At 46.2% G+C, this 20,163-nt stretch overlaps 2 protein-coding genes across 2 annotated transcripts in view; one reads left to right on the plus strand and one right to left on the minus strand.

Annotated features, from left to right (window-relative positions):
• Positions 1 to 5,265, minus strand: part of LOC149875183 (uncharacterized) — a 52,483-nt gene extending 47,218 nt beyond the window's left edge. The window contains exon 1 of the mRNA XM_090029171.1: positions 4,921 to 5,265. Within this exon, the coding sequence (XP_089885297.1) occupies positions 4,921 to 5,265 (345 nt within the window). The remainder of the gene's footprint in view (positions 1 to 4,920) is intronic.
• The window catches only part of XPO4 (exportin 4), a 128,262-nt gene continuing 113,180 nt past the window's right edge, over positions 5,082 to 20,163 (plus strand). Inside the window, exon 1 of the mRNA XM_090029113.1 lies at positions 5,082 to 5,361. Within this exon, the coding sequence (XP_089885239.1) occupies positions 5,278 to 5,361 (84 nt within the window). The 5' untranslated portion in view covers positions 5,082 to 5,277. The remainder of the gene's footprint in view (positions 5,362 to 20,163) is intronic.

Genomic DNA, 20,163 nt, shown 5'->3' on the forward strand with positions numbered 1-20,163 from the left:
GGGAATAGGGGCTAGTGATGAGTGGTTGGAGGCTGCATAGTTGGGAAGGCTCCTTACACATACATGAAAAAAAAGGCAGCTGAATAAAGGAGGGGGAGTAGTGGGTACTCAGCAAAAGCAGAGTTGAGAAACTATGCAAGGTGAGAGTGCTGATACCAGGGCTAGCAGGCGGAGAATGGTGGTGTGAACTTGTTTGGGGTGGGCAGGAGAGACCTATAGGGAGGTGGTGATAGAAGAAACCGGAGACTTAAAGTTTACTTCCCAGAGTCCTTCCTCTTTGGTTATGTCATTCCCATCTGTGCCGCTACCCTTTTCCCTCCCCATCCCAAAAGACATTTCTCTAGTGCATTCCTATGCCTTGACTCCTGTGCTCAGTCACTTCTTCCCTTCCCTTCTTTCACTCCAGAGCAGTGGTTTTCAAACAGGAGTTTGCATAGTCCTGGGAGTACGCAGCACATTGGGAAAGGGTACATGCTCAAGAGTTAATAACAATGGTGGTGCTTCTTACTGGTCAACCTGTGGTAAGTAATAGCATTACTGAGTGTTGACTTTGGTGTAGATACTCAGGGATGCCAGGTGTAGGAAGTATGAAAGACAACATTTTGCAGGTAAAGGGAAATGTAGCCCCAAAAGTTCAAAAACCACTGCTCTAGAGCACTTCTAGGAGATTCCACACCTCCACTTTTCCTCCCTGCTGTTACCTAGTCTCTACAAATGAGGGTCTCCAATTTTTAGCAGCTCATTCATTAAACTCTTTATGAACTGGCAGCCCGAATCAGTGCACTAAGGAAAATGAACTAAACCTAACAGCAGCTATAAAAAAGTATCTTCAGCTGTACAATTAAAATGGAGCAGAGGTCATGACTTCTTTCCAGCAAAAGTTTACTGAGCGGCACAACCAAAATGTGCATCCAGTATTCAAAACGTTTGAACCTCTTGTATTTACATCACTAAATCAGTGAAATATAACATTAAGGAAGTGTGGGTTTCCAATCCAGCAGCTGAAGTGGCTTCACTGATAGTTAATGAATGGACTTTTGTTAGCTTGACAATACAGCATTAAGGAGACTCCTCAATATGGCTGATAACATGGAAGTCTGAAGTTGTCATAAAACATGATGAATCCATTGCTGTACGTTCTATTGAAAACCTTTCTGCCTATTTAAAAGCACCTGATGGCAAAATACAAAACCTCCTCTTTTGTCAAGCTATGCCTGTCTGCACCAAAAAAACAAACCCTCAAATATTGGATAGATTAGTGGCAAAAAAACTAGTTTTAAACAACAGAGTAGTATCAAGATCTCCAGATATAAAAAATGAACGGTGACTGGAAAGCATAGCGGTACATAAACAAAATACTCTGGTGTCCTTATAACTCAGGGGCGGGCAATTATTTTGGTAGGAGGGCCACTTAATGAGTTTTGGTGAGCTGTAGAGGGCCATATGGGTAGCCCCGTATCTTGACATTTGCCTCGCACCCTGGTCACCATATTGGGATCTGAAATCCTGCCCCCTAATCCCTTGCCTTTGCCATGGGAAGTCTCTCCCCTTGTCCCCCCCCAGAAATACTTCTTTTGGGAAGGGAGAGTTGCCGTCTTTGAACCAAAAAACAACTCAATCATTCACTAAAAGTCAAACACCTACTATAACGTATTTTAATTTTATTACAAAAAATATTTGTCATGATTTATGTTTGTGTATTATATATGGAGGGGATTGCATAATAGCTCAATAATAAAGTCTTACTCTTGTATATTGGGTGTGAGAGGTGTGGGGCATGTGTGTGTATGGTGAAGAGTATGTGTGTGTATGGTGGTGTGTGTGGGGGTTGTGAGGGGCTGTGGTTGTATATGTGGGGGGCATAGGGTATGTTGGGAGGTGTATATATGGGGAAGTTGTGAGGGCAGGATGAGGGTGTGTAAGGTCTGTGGGGTATGACGGAGGGTGGGGGGGCCCCCACACACTCCCTCACATGGCACACAGCCCCTGCTATGGGCAGCAATAGGCAGGGGCACTTGTGGTCCAGCGCAGGCACTAGTGCCCAGTGGCATGGGGCTCTGGCTAACACTGTGTGCGGGGGCGAGGAACACAGCCTGCCTGGCCAACCTGTATCCCAGGGGCTCTGTGTAGCTTGCCTGCAGCTCCTGCACTTGTGCGGCACTGGGGGAAGCCCCATGCCGGAGCCCGCTGCCTTCCCTGCCATGCAGCTCCCTGGACCCCGTGGTGAATCAGTGGCTGGGGTTCCCCTCCACTTCTGGCAGAGTCCTGGGAGCTGCATGGCAGGTGGCAGGGAAGGCAGCTGGCTGCAGTGCAGGGCTTCCCCCAGTGATGGGTGAGTGTGGGACTTGCAGGTGTGCTGCGCAAAGACTCCATGGTAGAGGCGGGTCGGGCAGGCTGTGCTCCTTGCCCCCAGACGCAGTGCTGGCTGGAGCTGCGCACCACTGGGTGCCAGTGCCTGCACAGGGCACATGCACCCCAAGTGCCCTTTCCTGCCTGCTGCTGCCTACAGTGGGGGCTGTGCCATGTGGGGGACTGTGGGGGGGTCCCCACATCCACCCTCCCTCCCTTACACCCACACCATGCCCACCTGAGCTCCACACCCCCGCTCTTCTAGGCATGGGGTCCATGCTGCCACCAGCCCCACACTCCCTGCTCTCACCCAGCTGCAGCAGCCCCCTGTCCCCCACCGCTTACCTACCTGCTATCTGGAGTGGGACACTGGGGAAGCTGAGCAGGTCCTCTGGGGCAGCGGCAGCACAGCCCTGCCTGGAAGCTGCTGCTGGCTGGGCCAGGCCTTTCTGCCCACAAGGGTGGGAGTGAAGTGCAATAGGGTATATTGTTGGGGGGAGGGGTGTCCATGTGGACGCCTCGCTTCCACCATTGTGGGCAAAAGGGCTAGGCAGAGTACATTTTGTTGGTGGGTGCCCATGGCCCAGATAGAAATGTCTGGCAGGCCTGATTCAGCCCGTGGGCAGTATCTTGCCCACCCCTTTGTCTCAAGCATGTTGAGACAAGGGCTTCATGGTATATTGTGTAAAGGCCACAGACTTGAGAACTGTTACGGAGAGGGGTGGTAATAGTTAACTTTATTATTATTCATGTTCCACGCTAGTTGAAGGTGAAAATGGAATGTGACAATGTCCTTTTGGGAAGCAAAATGTGAAAATGTTCTTTATCGCAGCAAGATTGAAATCACTTAATGTAAACTTTTTCTGGTACTCCTTCACTTTTCCTGAGCTCATTTAATTTTCCTATATGTTTCTTTTGGTTGGAATTCTTGGTACATCTAACAATTTTCCTAAATAAAAAGAACTCTAATCCTATTTTAGAATTTAGCATTCACACCTTCACTAACCCCTGCGTCTCAACACATGCATGAATAGGCAGGGCACATTGACTCTAAAGTTGGAGAACTGCTCTCATTCTCTTCAGGATGGTCTTGCTGGTCTGCCAAGGGGAAATCAAAATAAATAGCTACCTACAATGTAGGGGTGGGCAACTACTTTGATTGGAGGGCCACTTAATGAGTTTCAGCGAGCTGTTGAGGGCTGTAAGGATAGCTCCACCCCTTGACAGGTGCCCTGCCCCCTGATAACTAATTTGGAACTGGAAGTCCCACACCCTCACCTTTGCCACTGGATGTCCCTCTGTCTCAGAAGTACTCCTTTTCGGAGGAGAGGTGCAGACTTGGAACCAGAAGTCACACCCTGTCTTATGGTTTATGACACAAGACCCACCCACACAACCCCAAACCTTGCCCTGCTTGCCATGTTGGTCCTAGAATCCCCTTCCCCCAGCACATGGTCCCCGACATCAGAAGGTCTACCCCTTGTCTGGGAAACACTGCCCCGCCACGGGGCCCACCCTCGCGGTGCATGGACTGCCCCTGGGGCCCCAATTCTGGCCCACAGGCTGCAAAGCACAGGTACAACACCCACCAGGTAATGAGGGGTTGTGACTAACACCCTGTACCATCACCCTCAACCAATCAGTGCGGGTTTCAGGGACATCAGATCTCCCTGAGAATGGTGCAAAACCAATCTGTTCAAGGGCTGACAAAATCTTTCAGAAAAAATCATTTTAACATAGTATAGATTAAAAATTCATATGCTTATAAAAATATCAAACATCTACCATAAAAGAGAAATATACAAAGATGAATGGATTAGAAATGCATTTGTTCCAAGTCTATCTTGTAAAAAAGTAGCTTGCTTACAAGATGGCAAACACCATGCTCAGCAACGGCCATGAGAAACTTTTGGCTGCAGCTACAAGGAAAGAGAGAATCACAGAGAGATAGGGCAGGAAGGGACCTCCAGAGGTTTAGTCCAACCCCTGCCTGAGGCAAGATCATCCCCATCCAAACCATCCTAAATGCTTTGTAATCTGAACTCTGTACACAGACCACCATCGAGCCTGGCAGACCCAACAGCCTAACCCGCCAGGCAGAAAGCAGAGGAACCGCAGCTTATATCCTGCTTCTATGAAACGTGGCCAGTATGCGCTCAACCCGCCACGCCTGTCACTACAGAGGAAGGCAAACCCCCCGTCTGCAACAATGTGACCACGGGGTAACAATTCCTTCCTGACCCCAAATGCGGCCACCACCAGCCGGGCACGACCCGCTTCCCAGTAACCTCTGGCTTCGGTCCCGCCAGAGTCCAAGTCTCTGGGAAGGCTTAAAGACACCCTGACCCCTGCAGCAGCCAGAGGCGGGGAAGCAGCGAAGCCCAGCAGCACGGGAGAGACCCCACGGCAGAGGCACAGGCACAGGCACAGGCACAGCCACGCCGCCCCTCGCCTCCCGCGGGGCAACCCCGGGAGCCCCCCCGCGGGCTTGTCTGAGCCCGAGGCAGGAGCAGCCCCCGGCCCCGCCATGCACCCCTGGGAGGCCGAGCAGGGCCCCGCGGCGTTACAAACCCTCTTAGGGCCCCCAGCCCGCTTTCCAGGCAGGAGCGGAGCGCAGCCAGCCACCGCCTCCGGAAGAGCGGGCCCTGCACCGAGCTGCCCCGCCCCGCCCCGCCCCGCCCGGCGCAGAGCCCCACCCCGAGGCTGTCCCTTCCCGGCGGCCGGTGCGAGGGCGCCGCGCCGCGCCGGGCCGGGCCGGGCCAGGTGATCCGGGCTCCCGCCACGCCGGGCTGAGCTCGCCCGCCCGCGAGGGAGCAGAGCGGGGCTGGGCTGAGCTGGGCGCGGCGTGGGGCCGCCTCGGGCCCGGGATTGGCTGCGCGGCCGCTGGGTCCCACAATGCAGCGCATGGCGCGTCATTGAAGAGAGACCATGATGGCGGCAGCGGCGGCCGCGGCGGCGGGGGGCGCCTCCGAGGTGATCGCCCAGCTGGAGAACGCGGCCAAAGTGCTCATGGTGAGGCCGCCCTGCCCCGGCCCGGCTCTGTCCGGCCTTGGTCTCCCGGCCCGGGCCGGCCCGCAGCCCCCGCGCGCCCTCCCGCGTGGCGCGCGGCTCCCCGGGCGCGGCGCGTGGGGAGCGGCAGCGGGGCCCGCCGTGCTGAGGGACCGGGCACGGCCGCCCCCCCCCGCCGCTTGCCCTCAGTTTCCCTCGAGCTCGCGGAGGGGAGAGGTCGGCTTAGGGCTGGGAAGCGACACGGTGGAGCCGGAGCTGAGCAGCGAGTCCGCCGCGCACCGCTTCACACACGAGAGGAATTGCCCTGGGCGCGGCACGAGGGCTGGGCTCTCCTGGGGGGAGCCCAGAGCCTGTATGTGCGTGGGGGAGCTGCTGTATTAGGTGCGAGTGCTTCGTTTGTACCTTCTCGGGTTTGACAATGTAGAGATGTGCTTAGCACCCTTGGCAGCAGTGCTTAATCCTAGTGTGCCCACTGTGCCCCATGTCCTTGTAGCATGGATGCTGGAAGATGCAGTAACAGGCGCAAAAGCTCTGCCTACGTTAAGGTCTGTATTGCCAAGCCATGCCCTCTTTGATTTCATTCCTAGTTGGCTGAGAGCAACTTTGATTGTGGGGATGAAAAAGTCATGCGTTTGGCATGGACTGCCAAGAGGAGGACATCGCTCAGTTTGGATGCGAACAAACTTTTCTAAGATATAACTCTTTCCGTGCAGAGTTCCCAAAGTTTCCTAAGTGTGCAGTAATAGTTGCGGTTTGTCCGTGAAGTGTCTGAAAAGCTGAATGTTAAACAAACATTATCTACAAGTTGTGTAGTGTTGGCATATTGTAATGATCTTTAGCTGCAAGGCATTTGTCATGCGATCTTAGAAGATTAGGGTTGGAAGGGACCTCAGGACGTCATCTAGTTCAGTGTTTTTCAATCTTTTTTCATTTGTGGACCTCTAAACAATATCAAATGGAGGTGCAGACCTTTTTTGAACTGGAAGTATGGATATTCACATACTTTTGATTACTCATAGTCCTCTTCACCCTTTGGATTCTCCCTTCTCACTCCTCAACTATATCATCCCAGCCAAAGCTTTATCTCCCAACATGTGTTTTTGGTGGGGGGTTTTCCTGACAGTTTAAGTTCAGACTCTATTGGCAGTTTGAGAGTTCATCTTTGGATGGTGTTCAGAGAAGCTGGACAAAAGTTAGTTAGGAGTTTGGATAGATTAGCTAGTATTTATGCTAAAGGAGTACACAGAGGCTGTATAGTGTGAAATGTTGGTTGTATGCTGTGAAGCATGGTTTGAACTAAAAACAGTAACAATATGGTCTTTAATGAAGAAAGTCTGAGACAGCAGTTCATTATATTCATTTGCACTTGGGTTTATACATGAGAGGAATTCCACTGAATGACTTGTGTACATAGCTGTTTGAAGCCCAGGGCCCAACTCTTTTTGGGATGGGGGAAGTCTGTGGATGTATATTGGTAAAGTTTTTTCTAAGTTGCAAGGTGCTTCATTATTACCTTAAAAAGTATGAAAGTGTACAGATAAGTTTAGTCCTCATTTCCCAACCTTTATATGGCTGCTCAATCCTAGTGTACCCCGGACAAAGTCATTATAATATAGATTTTGGAAGATGCATTATTAACATGTACAAAAGCTCTGTCTATGTTAAGGTCTATATTGATAAATGATCACTGAATTTGCAAGTGAAAATGAGTCCTAACCCCATATGCATGGGCAACTCTAGTATGTCTGATGTCATTCTTAGCTTTTTTTTCCCAAACCGTAAGAGACTGAAAACTGACATTTGCTTGTTTTCACTTTTGTCTCTGGAAACGTGGGGACATTGAAATGAACAAGTATTAGGTCCATTTCACTGTGCTATAGAAAGTTAGAGTAGCATTAGCAGCGCCAGAGACTGATATTGAAGCTATATATGGTGTATAGGGGAGAACCCAGAATTGGTTGCTGGAGGAGAGGAAGGTTAGTGGAAACCACCAGCACAGCATGCAGGAGGATTTCTAGAGGATGGCATTTTTCTCTTCTGATAGTTGGGTGAAGTGAAAATGCCCAGACAACTGCTCTTTGGAAGCTGCAAAAGACAAGACTCCAAAGCCAAGCCAAGGGACTGGATGGTATTTTGGGTTCTCCCTTCTTAATTTTCTGGAGAACCCCAACCTCATTTTTAGTGGGTGTGACTTCTTGTCAGAGAATTACTCCTGGACAATGATGACCTTAGTTTAGCTTAGTCCTTTGACTGTTAAATGGCTAGTACATTTTTCAAGCTCTAGATAGGTGTGTGTGTGTCAGTATTTGGAAGTGGGTGGTTGCATCAAAGTGTAGAAGTGGGATGGACAAGTGGGGGAGAGAGAGAAATCAGTGGGATTCTTTAGGAAAAGAAGGAAGAAAATGTTTGTCTGAAGCTAAGGAACAGGAAGATAAAACTGGCATTGTTAGCCAAGGTGAGTAAGTGAGACTCTGCCCTAAGAAATGAGTGTGCAAGTTAGGGAGGTGTGGAGTTGTCAAGGGTTTTGAAAAGGAAGACAGGAAATTCACACTTTCTTGTCCTTTAACTGGAGGGCAGGTGGCAGTGGAGAGATTCAGAAGGAGCCTTTGATGCTTGTTGCATAAGTTGAGGCAGATTTTAGCAGATATGTTTTGTACAGGTTGGAAGCAGAGCAAAGTGTCCAGTCCAGAATGTTTTATAGTTTTTAGGGGCTCAGGTAATCATGATTGAAGACTCACATACTGAAATTGGTATTTTAAATTTGCTTTTGAATGATAATGTTATTGGGTGTTGGAGGGCCAGAGTTTAGAAATTTGAATAAACTAACATTTTTCATATGCAGATTTTTCTTTAGAGATGTGTATATTTTAAAGAGATTCAGATAGATTTCCTTGAATTCTAGATGGGTACTCTGAAATCCAAAAGCCTGTCTAAGGCTATCCTAACCATACATTTGGTCCAGTAAAGGAATATCACCCACACACATTCTTCCCTCATACATTTTTAATTATTTTTTTAATAGCATTCTTGATTTATTATTTCAAGTTAATGAATATTTTCTGTAAGAGTTGTCTTTCTTTAAAGCTGCATTAAGCATATTCTTAGCTAGTATGGATCTTACTCTTCTTCCAGAGAGCACAGGCCTCCCCATACAAATGGATTTGTTTCTTAGATCTGCATCACAGGTCTTCCCATACAAATATATGGACCTGCGTTCTCTCTCTTTTCTAAATTGATTCTTGAAGACTAAACACAAATTTATACTGATCAGGCATTTAGTTCCATAATTAATCTTGTGGATTTGAGTAGTGCATATATTGGGTCATCTGGGATAGAAATCTAATCTAATCTAGTCTGTCAAGAGTTAACTCAAGCCAGTGTGCCTGTATAGCAAGACAAGGGCTCTGTTTCTTGTCAGGGGTTTGATAGGCAGCCTGATAGAGTAACTGGTTGGTTCAAGGTGACCTGTCATATTGGTTGTACGTGACCTGTACTTGTGCACAAAGGGTTCCAGTTCTATCCTTCACAGTGTCTTTAGATGATAAATTGTGCACAGTACTTGCTCTTTACCTGCATTCTGAAGGGACTTCTTTTGGAAGTTTTTTTCCTCCTGAGATAAAGCTTTTTGTTTAAGAGCTGGTATTTCAAAGGGTTCCACCCCTGTGTACTTACTTTAGAGGTATTGTGAAGAGTTGCAGAGTTAATCAGAGGAAGGGTGAACATTTTGAGTTATACAGTAGTGGCTCATGCACCTCAGTGATTTATTGAACATCTGGACTTGATGGGATCAAAGGAAAGCAAGACTAGGTCATTTGACTGTGTGGCAGTAATTCTCAACATTTCTAGACTCAAGACACCCCTTAGAAAATGTCAGCTTTTATTTTTTGTTGTCAAAAACTGAGTGAGAACTAACAGATATTTTTCTGTTGCCAAGAACTCGGAAGGACCAAAACTCTGAAAGACCAAATGGGTAAGAATATTTTAACATTGTAGATTCTTATTTGAAATCTCTGCGTTAATCTTATGAATCATGTTAGCACTGCTAGATGTGCGAACATTGTATGGCACCCTGCAACACCCTTGAAAGAATTTCAGGGTACCCCAGGGTACCATAGCAGTCTAGTTGAGGATCATTGGACTACAGTGCTCCTAATCCACAAGCTTCATAAAATGAGCTGATCATAATATGTTCAGTGTCTTTATAAACTTTGGTACAGTGCTAAAAAAAATTAAGGCTCTGACCTTTATGTGAAAGTCTTATCACAAGATGCCCCTGTGATCAGTTATTAAGTAATACCAAGCATGAATTTAGAGAGGAGTGCTAGAGTACTTGCAGGTACATGAGGCATCTCTCTGTTTGAGAGATTTGCTTCCCCAAACTGGTGCATCATTCACAACTGAGAATATGGTCAGTAAGTGTTTTAAGGGAATATGTGTTGTCTTTAGAGCTGAAGGACAATGAGTTTACGTCTTCCACCAAGATCATTTGTGTCCATTAATGTATTAGCGTACTTTACCTGCACTGGGGCTTGAATTTCTTTTGGACTTGTCTCCTTCTGGAAATTGGAAGAGGTTCAGCACACCCATGTTATCTATCTAACTCCTACCCTGTGACAGCTGGTGAGCTACACTGTCCAGGACAGAAGGTCCACAGAGTGGTCTGGGATAGGGGTGACATTGGTGGGGTTAATTAACATTGTGAAAATGGTACAGTAGAAAGCAGCAAAAAATTCTAACCAGTGTAGGATAGGCTTCTTGAAATCTTTACAGTTAGCAATAGGCATAGCAAACTAAGTCTTTCAGGCTCTGCGAATAGGCACACTCAATGCATGATGCAGGCACACATGCACTGAAACTATGGATGAGGCAATGGGACCACCCAATAGAGATGATTGCAGCTGTTTGCACATCTGTCAGCTAGTGTCTCGGTCTGTATTAGTGTCCTTGGGATGTTCCCTTTCATGGTGGTGAACTGACCACTTCTAACCTCCTTTGAGGGTGTATCTATATAGTTCTGTATCCCTGCATGGCACTAGTTCTGAGTTATCTTGCTTTGCTACTGGAAGCAGCATAACCAGAGGGGTGTACTGTTCTACCTGAAATAATATGCTGTCTTTTCTCATATATAACACCCCCCACAAAAAAAAATTAGAGTATGTGTTTTAAGCAGGGAAGCTGTTTTCAATAGAAAAGAATTAGGGCTGCAGGCACTGTGCATGCCATGTGGCTACTAAGATGGCTGTCACTTGTGCCTGCTCAGCAAGCTGAAGAAGTGGAGTCTTATGTTAACCTTTTCACTGCCATAGCTATTGGCCGAGCACTCTAAGCAGGTGCTGGTAGTATCTTCATGAGCCTTGTAATGTGGAAGCACTTTATTTACAGGAATTTCTATAAAGAGCTACTTGCAGTAAGGAACTAACAGTCTTGCTACTGTCCTTGCAAAGGTCTGGGGCCTAACCTTGTGTGATAGAGTACATCCTCCTGGGAACCTAGAATGTCCAGGGAGTGTGGCATTGCAGGGGACAGTCTACTGTCATATTTGCTGGACAAGTTCCTGATGCCACACTTGCTGGACTCCTGTTTCCAGGAGGCCTTACTCTGTATCACACAGTCAGCTGTGACTGGAATAATCTTTTTTTTTCTACACTCTACCTTCTAAAAATAAGGTGTATGTTTTATTTGAGGGTCTATCATCTCTTCCTGCTGTGAGCAACCCCAACCCACCCCCCTTTCCCCTCTTCCACCCTCCCCCTTCCTGTGCTCTAAAACTGCAGGGCTTCTCTGCTTGCTGGTAAGTTTTTTGTTTTGTTTTGTTTTCCCAGTGAGCCTGCCAAAATCGTGAAGCCTGCCACTTGGGGATGGCCCAAAACCACAGCTTAATTACCCAGATTAAGCTTGGGGAAGCCATTAATCCATGGTTAATAACATATGGTTAATGGTTTCCCTGGGCTCAATCATGGTAATTAAGCTGTTGTTTGGGGCCATGGGGCAGTCTGTAGGGAGAGTGGGACTGCTGGGGCCCCTTGGCCAATCAGAGGCATGGGGGGGGCACTGTCCTCAGCTCAGAAAAATTGTCAGCTCTGAGATCTGCCCATGAAATCAGCCAGCTGCTTCCTTGAGTTCGGTAGACCCCTAAAGTTGATGTCTTGTTGGTGCCTTGCTCAGCACCAGCTTGTTAACCTGGCCCCGCTGCCAGCGTGGGGAAGGTGGGGGAAGTAGGCCCTCACCTGCCCCATGCCTGCTGCCCCATGCTGCAGCCACTCGCAGCCTGCCTGGGGCTGCTTGTGCCTGCTCTGGACAGCCCCATGCGGGCTGCAAGCACCTGCAGCAAGGAGCGGCAGCCATGGGGCAGACAAGGGGCTGCTTTTCTCCATGCAGGGAAGGAGCCCAGGGAAAAGCTGAGCTTGAGGGGAAAAGCAGCTCCTCTCCTGCCCCATGGCTGGCGCTCCCTGCTGCAGCTACTCACAGCCCACACAGGGCTGTCCGGAGTAGGCACAGGCAGCCCCACACAGGCTGCAGGCAGCTGCAGCATGGGGCACTGGCAAGGGGTGAGGAAGGGGCTCCTTCCCTGCCTGGGGTCCCCCCCACCCTTCTTCCCCACCACTTACCTGTGGTTCTGGCATGGGGCAGTCATACCCTCCCAGGCCAGAAGCCCCAGCTGGGGTGGGGTGCGGCTGGGCAGGTCCCACTGTTGGAGCCCACTGGGCTTCCCCTGGGTCCTGCTGCCCTTGGTTCCTGTCATTTTTGACAGGAACCAAGGGCAGAGAAATAATAATTTTTTACATTTTTTAGGGGCCCTGTGGGCTGGATAGAATGGCCTTGCAGGCCAGATCTGGCCCACAGGCCATATTTTGCCCACGCCTGGTTTAGGCTGCATTTGGGATCAGGAAAAAATGATCCTTAGGCACAGACTTAGGGGTGGATCCAGCAGGGTGCAGAGGTAAACTTGCACCCTCCACCTTTTGATTCCTGCTCTACCCAAACGTTAAAAACTGCAGCCTGGGAGGGACAGTGGCCTTTCTATTCAGATAGTGCTGAGAGAATCTGTTGGCTAATTTTCATCTCCCTGATTCCTGCTAATCTCTCTTCACTCTGCAGGAGTTCATGACCCTCCATCCTTTTTAATGGTCTTGATGGAGGCACCATCAAGATGTTCAAGAAAGCTAGAGCCGGCATAGAGACGCACTTCTCCACTCCGTTTTCAATCTGCCCGCCCAACCCCTTCCTTCTTCCTCCCCCCTGTCCCCCCGCTCCCCACAGCTACCTGCTGGGGTGTGTATGTATGTCTGTGTTTGTCTGTGTCTGTGCCTGTGTGTGTGGGGTTGGGGGGCTGAGGGGGGGGGGAGTAAGAGGCATTAGCAGGGCTGTGGGGGGCTTTTAATTTTTATCACAGATTTCAGGTTTTTTTATCAGAGAATTTGTTGCTTTATCGGGGAAATCAGGATCCCATATCTGGTGGTGATAATGTGCCACACTGCCTGCACCCTCCTTTTCAAAATCTTAGTTTTGCCTATGTATGGATTGTGGGGGGTTTTGCCTTCCTCTAGTCAGGAGCATGGTCTTCTTCCTTGGATTGCTTGAGCACAGTTTAACAAACTGCTTTCTGATCTTGTAGTGGCAGTGTGGTGCCTTCTTTCTCAAGTTTTACCTATGGCAAGTTTTAGGGTGTTTCTGATTTTTCAGGTAGTTGATTTGTTATTGAAGTTTTAAGAATAGATTTCACAAATGCCTGTCTAGGATGGTTTAGATAAGGATGAACAGGCAGTTGGACTAGGTGACCTCCTGAGGTCCCTTCCAGCCCTGTTTCTTTGATTCCTTGTAAACAAGGTTTTTGTTTCTCTTATATGCATCTGTAATTTCTCTAGTAATACTGTGACAAAGGGTGGTTTGAAGACCAGTACAATCTTTTTTTGCATTTTTTTATTTTGTATGTGTATATGCATATATAAAATAAAAAAGTTTAAAAAATGCAAAAAAAATTGTACTGGTCTTCAAACCACCCTTTGTCTGTCACAGTTTTGTTTTATATATAAAAAAACAAAAAAAAAATTGTGCTGCAGAACTGTGGCTGATGTTTCAGCTGTTGAGTTGATGTACTTAAGTCTATGCCCTACATTCAGCAGTAGCTAATTAGGGTGTGGTGACAGGGGAAATGTTCTTGGATATGATAGGGATGGGGTGGGGAAGGGGCTGGTTTCTGCTACGGCTGTATGGTTGTGATTGTCATGTAAGTCACCACTGTGCTGGGTGCCTAGCTGCTTTTTTATGGCACTAGTCTTCAGGTTACGGCAGTGAATTTTATCCCTTTAACTATCCACCCACTCCACCTGCAAAAAGCTTGCTTACTTAGACTTTGCAGGACAAAAATGTGACCCTCAGAAGTTTTTAACTGCTCCCAGTATAATCACGTGCATCACGGGAGTCGCAGACTAGAGAGAAAACTATGCACATAGGGCACTTGCACATGAATCAAAATTAAGTAATATGTATCAAAACTGGAAAATGTGTTTTGCTGTAGGAGATCAATTGCTGGCAGTGTCTTGCCAGCTGTAAATCAGGTAAATTGATGATAATATATAATGTTGAATTTAGTAGTAGATTTGTAGATCAAAAGTTCTACATGACCATTGTGATCATCCAGTTTGATTTCCTGTAGAATGCAGGTCATAGGACTTTCTTGAATAAATCCTTGTTTGGACTAAATCATCCCCTTTAGGAAACTGTCCAGTCAAGATTTAGTAGTATTAGGCCCCATCTACACGTTATACTTAAGATGTGATTAACCAGGTAATGCATGTGTCTCATGTGGCATTGCAGGAGGCCTGATTGCAGATCACACATTAGAGCCGATTGTGCCTTTTCTTAGAAGTGTAGAGTGATGTAGCCATGGTAGTCCAGGAATTACATGAGAGGCAAGGAGTTCTTGGGGTGATATCTTTTATCCCAACCATGCTGTTGGTCCAGTAAGGTTAAAGAAGCTTTTAAATACAAGGCCTAAGGAAGAATGTCTTGCATTCAAAAGCTTGTCTGTCTTTATCTCAACTATGTCATTGGTCCAATTAAAGATGTCACCCCCAAAAATTCTTGCCTTTCTCAGTCAGGATTTAAAAATGGTTAGTGATAAAATATAGGCCTGCGAGCTTGGTTTTTATATTAAGCCATGTTAACACGAAGCCAGGTTAATATGGCATGGTGTCTATTTAAATATTATTGAGATTTATTTTCTCTCTAGCCATAATTGCTATCATAAAGACATAAGTAGTCCCTAAATGTGTATGATAACTTTATTATTTTAGATAGAGAAGTGTCTTGAGAAATTAGATCCACAATCTCTCAGTAACTTTTGGATGTCTAAGCTGTTTTGGCTAGGGTAGAGGTAGGAGGGGGGACTTGTAGCCCTTAAGGCTGAATGAAGTACCTAGATAGAAATCAGAAGTCTCACTTATTCACTGGGTAATGGGATGGAAGTGCCAGGTAGGTATTGCATCATTTAATGTTTACAGAGGAAATCACATTCATTTTCTTCAGCAACCCACTTCTGTTATTGATTACAGTGACTGATTGGATAGAGAACCAAAATAAATATGTGCATGCATATATTTATTTACGTATACTTGTACACAGATTAATTTATAGTGTCTATATGTATATATCCATGTTTGAAATGAGTAATTGCATACAGGCCATTTCAAGAATGAAAATAGGATGGTATTGATGAAATCTATCACTTAAGAAGGGCTTTGTTAAAAGTGTCTGGTGGTAAAAGCCTTGAGGTGGAGAAAGCAGCTTTTTTTAAGATGAGAATCTTCATGATGGCAAGATACAAGAGAGGTAGTGTGTAGGAGGTAATTCCTTTCATAGTCACGCACTGGTTCCAAATATAAACTGAGAAATAAATACTGGGCAGTAGGGGGTTTAAGTAGTTTGCATCATACTACAGTGTGATAAAATTTTCATCTAATGAAAATCTTTTTTCACCTTTATGTGTGTCATTTCTCTTGGGCAAGTCTGTTTTGTAGCTGTTTGCTCAAGATTAGAGATTTCAGCTCCTATAGACTTTTTTTTTAAAGAAAGAAGTAGAGTTTGAATAAATCTAACTGCATTTTTTTCTTTTCACTCCTAGTTATTGAAGTCCACTTAACTAGACAAGTCTTTAAATTTCATAGACAATCAACATTTTTTCTGAGAGCTTTTAATGACAAGGAAGGAGTACTGGTTTGTTATCTGAAGGCTATCGGAAAGCAAGCAAAACAAAGACAGTCTGCAAAAGTAAAGTGGTCAATTTTTAACTTAAATAAAGTGATCCTTCTTGGCACTGTTTAAAATGATCTCCAATCATCTTCATTTGAAAAAATGAGTTAATCCTATAATTTAAATGTTTTCTTCAAATAGCAAATCCAAGAAAAATATTGAGGCGTAGATTAATCTAGACTATTCCTTGCATTCTATTCCATAGCTTCTGGTTGTGTTAAAGATACAGTTACTACTTCATTTTGTTGAAGTAACAAGTCCACAAGAGCTTATATAAATGACAGTTTTTATATGCTATTATATCCTTTAGGAAAAAAATTGAGGTTCTTAAACATAAAAGGAAATAACAGGGTGTGGCACCCTATCCCCAGAGTCATTTCATCTGGCCCATGGCAGTGGGGTTTCAGTGGCATTTGACAGTGGGGGGTTTTGGCCATGGTTTTGAGGCACTTTTGCTGTGCTGTCATGGGGAAAAGTTGTGGGGGGTGTGAAGGTTGACTGGCAGCTGGGTCCTAGAACTGACTGCTTGAGTCTTACCTGAGCCTGGGTCATTTCAGCCCGTAGCAGTTTCTGCCTGCCAACTGCTGTTACAGGTGTGTAGGTTTCCTTTTTTCGGTTATAAAAAAAAAAAAAAATCTCCTTCAGAGAGTCTTGTACACCTTACTAGAAAAATGTGTTCCATCTAGCCTCCCATTTGTAACCATTGATAACCTGATAATTATAACAATTAAATGTAGAATTTAATATTTCATTCTTTAGTTGCCTTTTAATGTGTGATATTCTTTTTGTTTAAAAAAGTAACAAATGCAAGTAGTGCAGTTTATCCATTTCCCATCCCTTATCTGTTTGTTCTTTTTCTACTCTTAGCATGGGCTTTTATGCTGCTTGGTTCCCTTGCACATGCTTCTCAAATTCCTTGCTTATCTTCTCCTTTTGCATATGTTTTACTGTCACTTGGCTTCCCTCTCCCTTGCCTATTGGGGCACCTTGACTAACTACTGCTTCCATAGGTATGTTTCCTGGTGGTGGCTGTCAGCTCCTGTTTTTATAATGGTCTAGCCCCTGAGGATGGTATTTGTTTGTAATAATCATTTGGTGATACAGATTCAGTTGAAGCTTTTCCTTGTGACTGGCTGTTAAAGGCTTCTAGATTGTCTAAATAGCCAGAGTCTAAACACCACACTGAAATCTGTGGAAATGAGGAGGAGCTGTTTACCATGTGACAAACTTGCAGTGGTCAGAAATGACAGGTTGGGAATAAACGAGTTATTCTGCTTTACTGAAAAGGGGAATACTGAATACTAGACAGCCTTAGTTTGTGTATCTTACAAAATTGTACTTCTATGACAAATCTCCAGGCTTGTAATGTACTTTACTTGCAGACATAAGCAGTGTTTTTAGCAAAATAGTTTCTCTGGTCTTGAAAGTAGCAAGCATAATCAGTTTGATCTTATTTTTTTTCCTTTAACAAAGACCTCTGGTAAGCATGCTTTTCTGCCCTTCCTACTCTTGGTGTTGAGGTCATGTTTAGCTAAGACACTTCTGAAGGTAAAAAGACTATTGGTCTTCACTTGTGTATGATCTATGACATTCTGTGCTAAAACTAACAAGGACTGGAGGAATGCTTCCTTATTTGGCTCTGCTGCCTAATCAATTAATTTGTAAAATTCCCTCCTTTTATAGAAAGTACATTAAATTGGGGGGGAAGAGCATACTGGATTGTATTAACAAGAAGCTGTCCTGCAAATCAAGGTAAGTGATTCTTCTGCTCTGTTCAAACACTGCTGAGGCCTCACCTGGAGTATTGTATCCAGTTGTGGACTGGGAAAGAGTCCAGCAGAGTGACAAAAATGATTAGAGGTGTGAGAAACATTTCTGAGGACAGGCTGAAAAAACTAGGGTTATATAGTTTGGAGAAGAGAAGACTACTGGGGTGTTTTTTAAGTTATCAAGTAGCTGAAGGGAGAGTATAGAGAGGATGGATAGTCTTTTCTCTGCCTGTGTGGGACAAGACTAGGAGCAATGGCTTCAAGCTGCAGCAGCAGAAGTTTAGTTTGGGGAATCAGAGATGCTTTTTGATTATGGACATGGTGAAGCCTTGGAACAGGCTGTGTAGAGAAGCTGTGGAATCTCCGTCCTTGAATTTTCAAGAGCAGCTCAGACACTTGGCTGGGATGTTTTAGTCAGGATTGACTCCCTTCCAGCCCTACCTTCCTAGATCCCAAATTCAGCTATGTTCTGTTGTACTTTATTGCCTTACCATTTTAGTTTTTCTGTAAATAATGTGTACTATTAATTGAATTCCTTTTTATTATTTTACCAAAAGTGATTTTTTTTTTTTTAACTCTGTGTGTCTGTACATGTGGTGCAGGGTCACTTGGAAGAACTGGATGCCTTTAAGTCGGCAGGCCTGGATGAGCTCCATCCGAGGGTACTGAAGGCACTGGCTGACATCATTGCAGAGCCACTGGCGGGAATATTTGAACGCTTGTGGCGCACGGGTCAAGTCCCGGAGGACTGGAAAAGGGCCAGTGTGGTTCCCATTTTCAAGAAGGGGAGGAAGGAGGACCCGGGCAACTATAGGCCAGTTAGTCTCACCTCCATCCTTGGCAAAGTCTTTGAAAAAATTATCAAGGCTCACATTTGTGAGAGCCTGGCAGGGCAAGTTATGCTGAGGGGAAACCAGCATGGGTTTGTGGCAGGCAGATCGTGCCTGACCAATCTAGTCTCTTTTTATGACCAGGTTACAAAACGCCTCGACGCAGGAGGAGGGGTGGATGTCGTATACTTGGACTTCAGGAAGGCCTTTGATACGGTATCCCACCCCATACTGGTGAACAAGTTAAGGGGCTGTGACTTGGATGACTGCACAGTCCGGTGGGTGGAGAATTGGCTGGAGAGTCGCACCCAGAGAGTCGTGGTGGATGGGTCGGTTTCGACCTGGAGGGGTGTGGGCAGTGGGGTCCCGCAGGGCTCGGTCCTTGGACCGATACTCTTTAATGTCTTCATCAGCGAGCGACTTGGATGAGGGAGTGAAATGTACTCTGTCCAAGTTTGCAGATGACACTAAGCTATGGGGCGAAGTGGACATGCCGGAGGGCAGGGAGCAGCTGCAAGCAGACCTGGACAGGTTAGACAAGTGGGCAGAAAACAACAGAATGCAGTTCAACAAGGAGAAATGCAAAGTGCTACATCTAGGGAGGAAAAATGTCCAGCACACCTACAGCCTAGGAAATGACCTGCTGGGTGGCACGGAAGTGGAAAGGGATCTTGGAGTCCTAGTGGACTCCGAGGTGAACATGAGTCGGCAGTGTGACGAAACCATCAGAAAAGCCAATGGCACTTTATCGTGCATCAGCAGATGCATGACAAATAGGTCCAAGGAGGTGATACTTCCCCTCTATCGGGCGCTGGTCAGACCGCAGCTGGAGTACTGTGTGCAATTCTGGGTGCCGCACTTCACGAAGGATGCGGATAATCTGGAGAGGGTCCAGAGAAGGGCCACTCGTATGGTTAAGGGCCTGCAGGCCAAGCCCTACGAGGAGAGACTAGAGAAACTGGACCTTTTCAGCCTCCGCAAGAGAAGGTTGAGAGGTGACCTGGTGGCTGCCTATAAGTTCATCAGGGGGGCACAGAAGGGAATTGGTGAGTATTTATTCACCAAGGCCCCCCCAGGGGTTACAAGAAATAATGGCCACAAGCTAGAAGAGAGCAGATTTAGATTGGACATTAGGAGGAACTTCTTCACAGTTTGAGTGGCCAAGGTCTGGAACGGGCTCCCAAGGGAGGTGGTGCTCTCCCCTACCCTGGGGGTCTTCAAGCGAAGGCTAGATGTGTATCTAGCTGGGGTAATGTAGACCCAGCACTCTTTCCTGCTTATGCAGGGGGTCGGACTCAATGATCTATTGAGGTCCCTTCCGACCCTAGCATCTATGAATCTATGTGCACACACGTGCACATATTTATTTCTACTGGCTGGCTACCTCAAGTTTCTTAAATAAAAACTTGACCAAACAATTATTAGAATCAATAATAAAATAAATGTTAGTTACAGACTAAGTACTGACTGGCTGGGCAGCAGCTCTACAGAAAGGGACTTGGGGGCTACAGTGGACAATAAGCTGAATATGAGTCAACAGTGTGCCTTTCTTGCAAAGAAGCCTAAAGGCATACTGGGCTGCATTGATAGCAGTGTTGCCAGCAGATTGAGGGAAGTGAGTATTCCCTTCTATTTGGCACTGGTGAGGCCACATTTGGGGTACTGTGTACAGTTTTGGGCCCCCCACTACAAAAAGGATGTTGACAAATTGGAGAGAGTCCAGCAGAGATCAACAAAAATAGTTCAGACGCTGGGGCACATGCCTTATGAGGAGAGACTGAGGGCACTGGTCTTATTTAGTCTGGAGAAGAGAAGACTGAAGGGGGATTTAATAGCAGCCATTGGCTACCTGAAGGGGGTTTCCAAAGAGGATGGAGCCAGATTGATCTTGGTGGTGACAGATGACAGAACAAGGAGCAATGGGTTCAAATTGCATCAAGGGAAGTTTAGGTTAG

This window comes from Crocodylus siamensis, chromosome 1, assembly GCF_052110815.1.
Source record: "Crocodylus siamensis isolate JL-2025a chromosome 1, ASM5211081v1, whole genome shotgun sequence".
Taxonomy (NCBI): domain Eukaryota; kingdom Metazoa; phylum Chordata; order Crocodylia; family Crocodylidae; genus Crocodylus; species Crocodylus siamensis.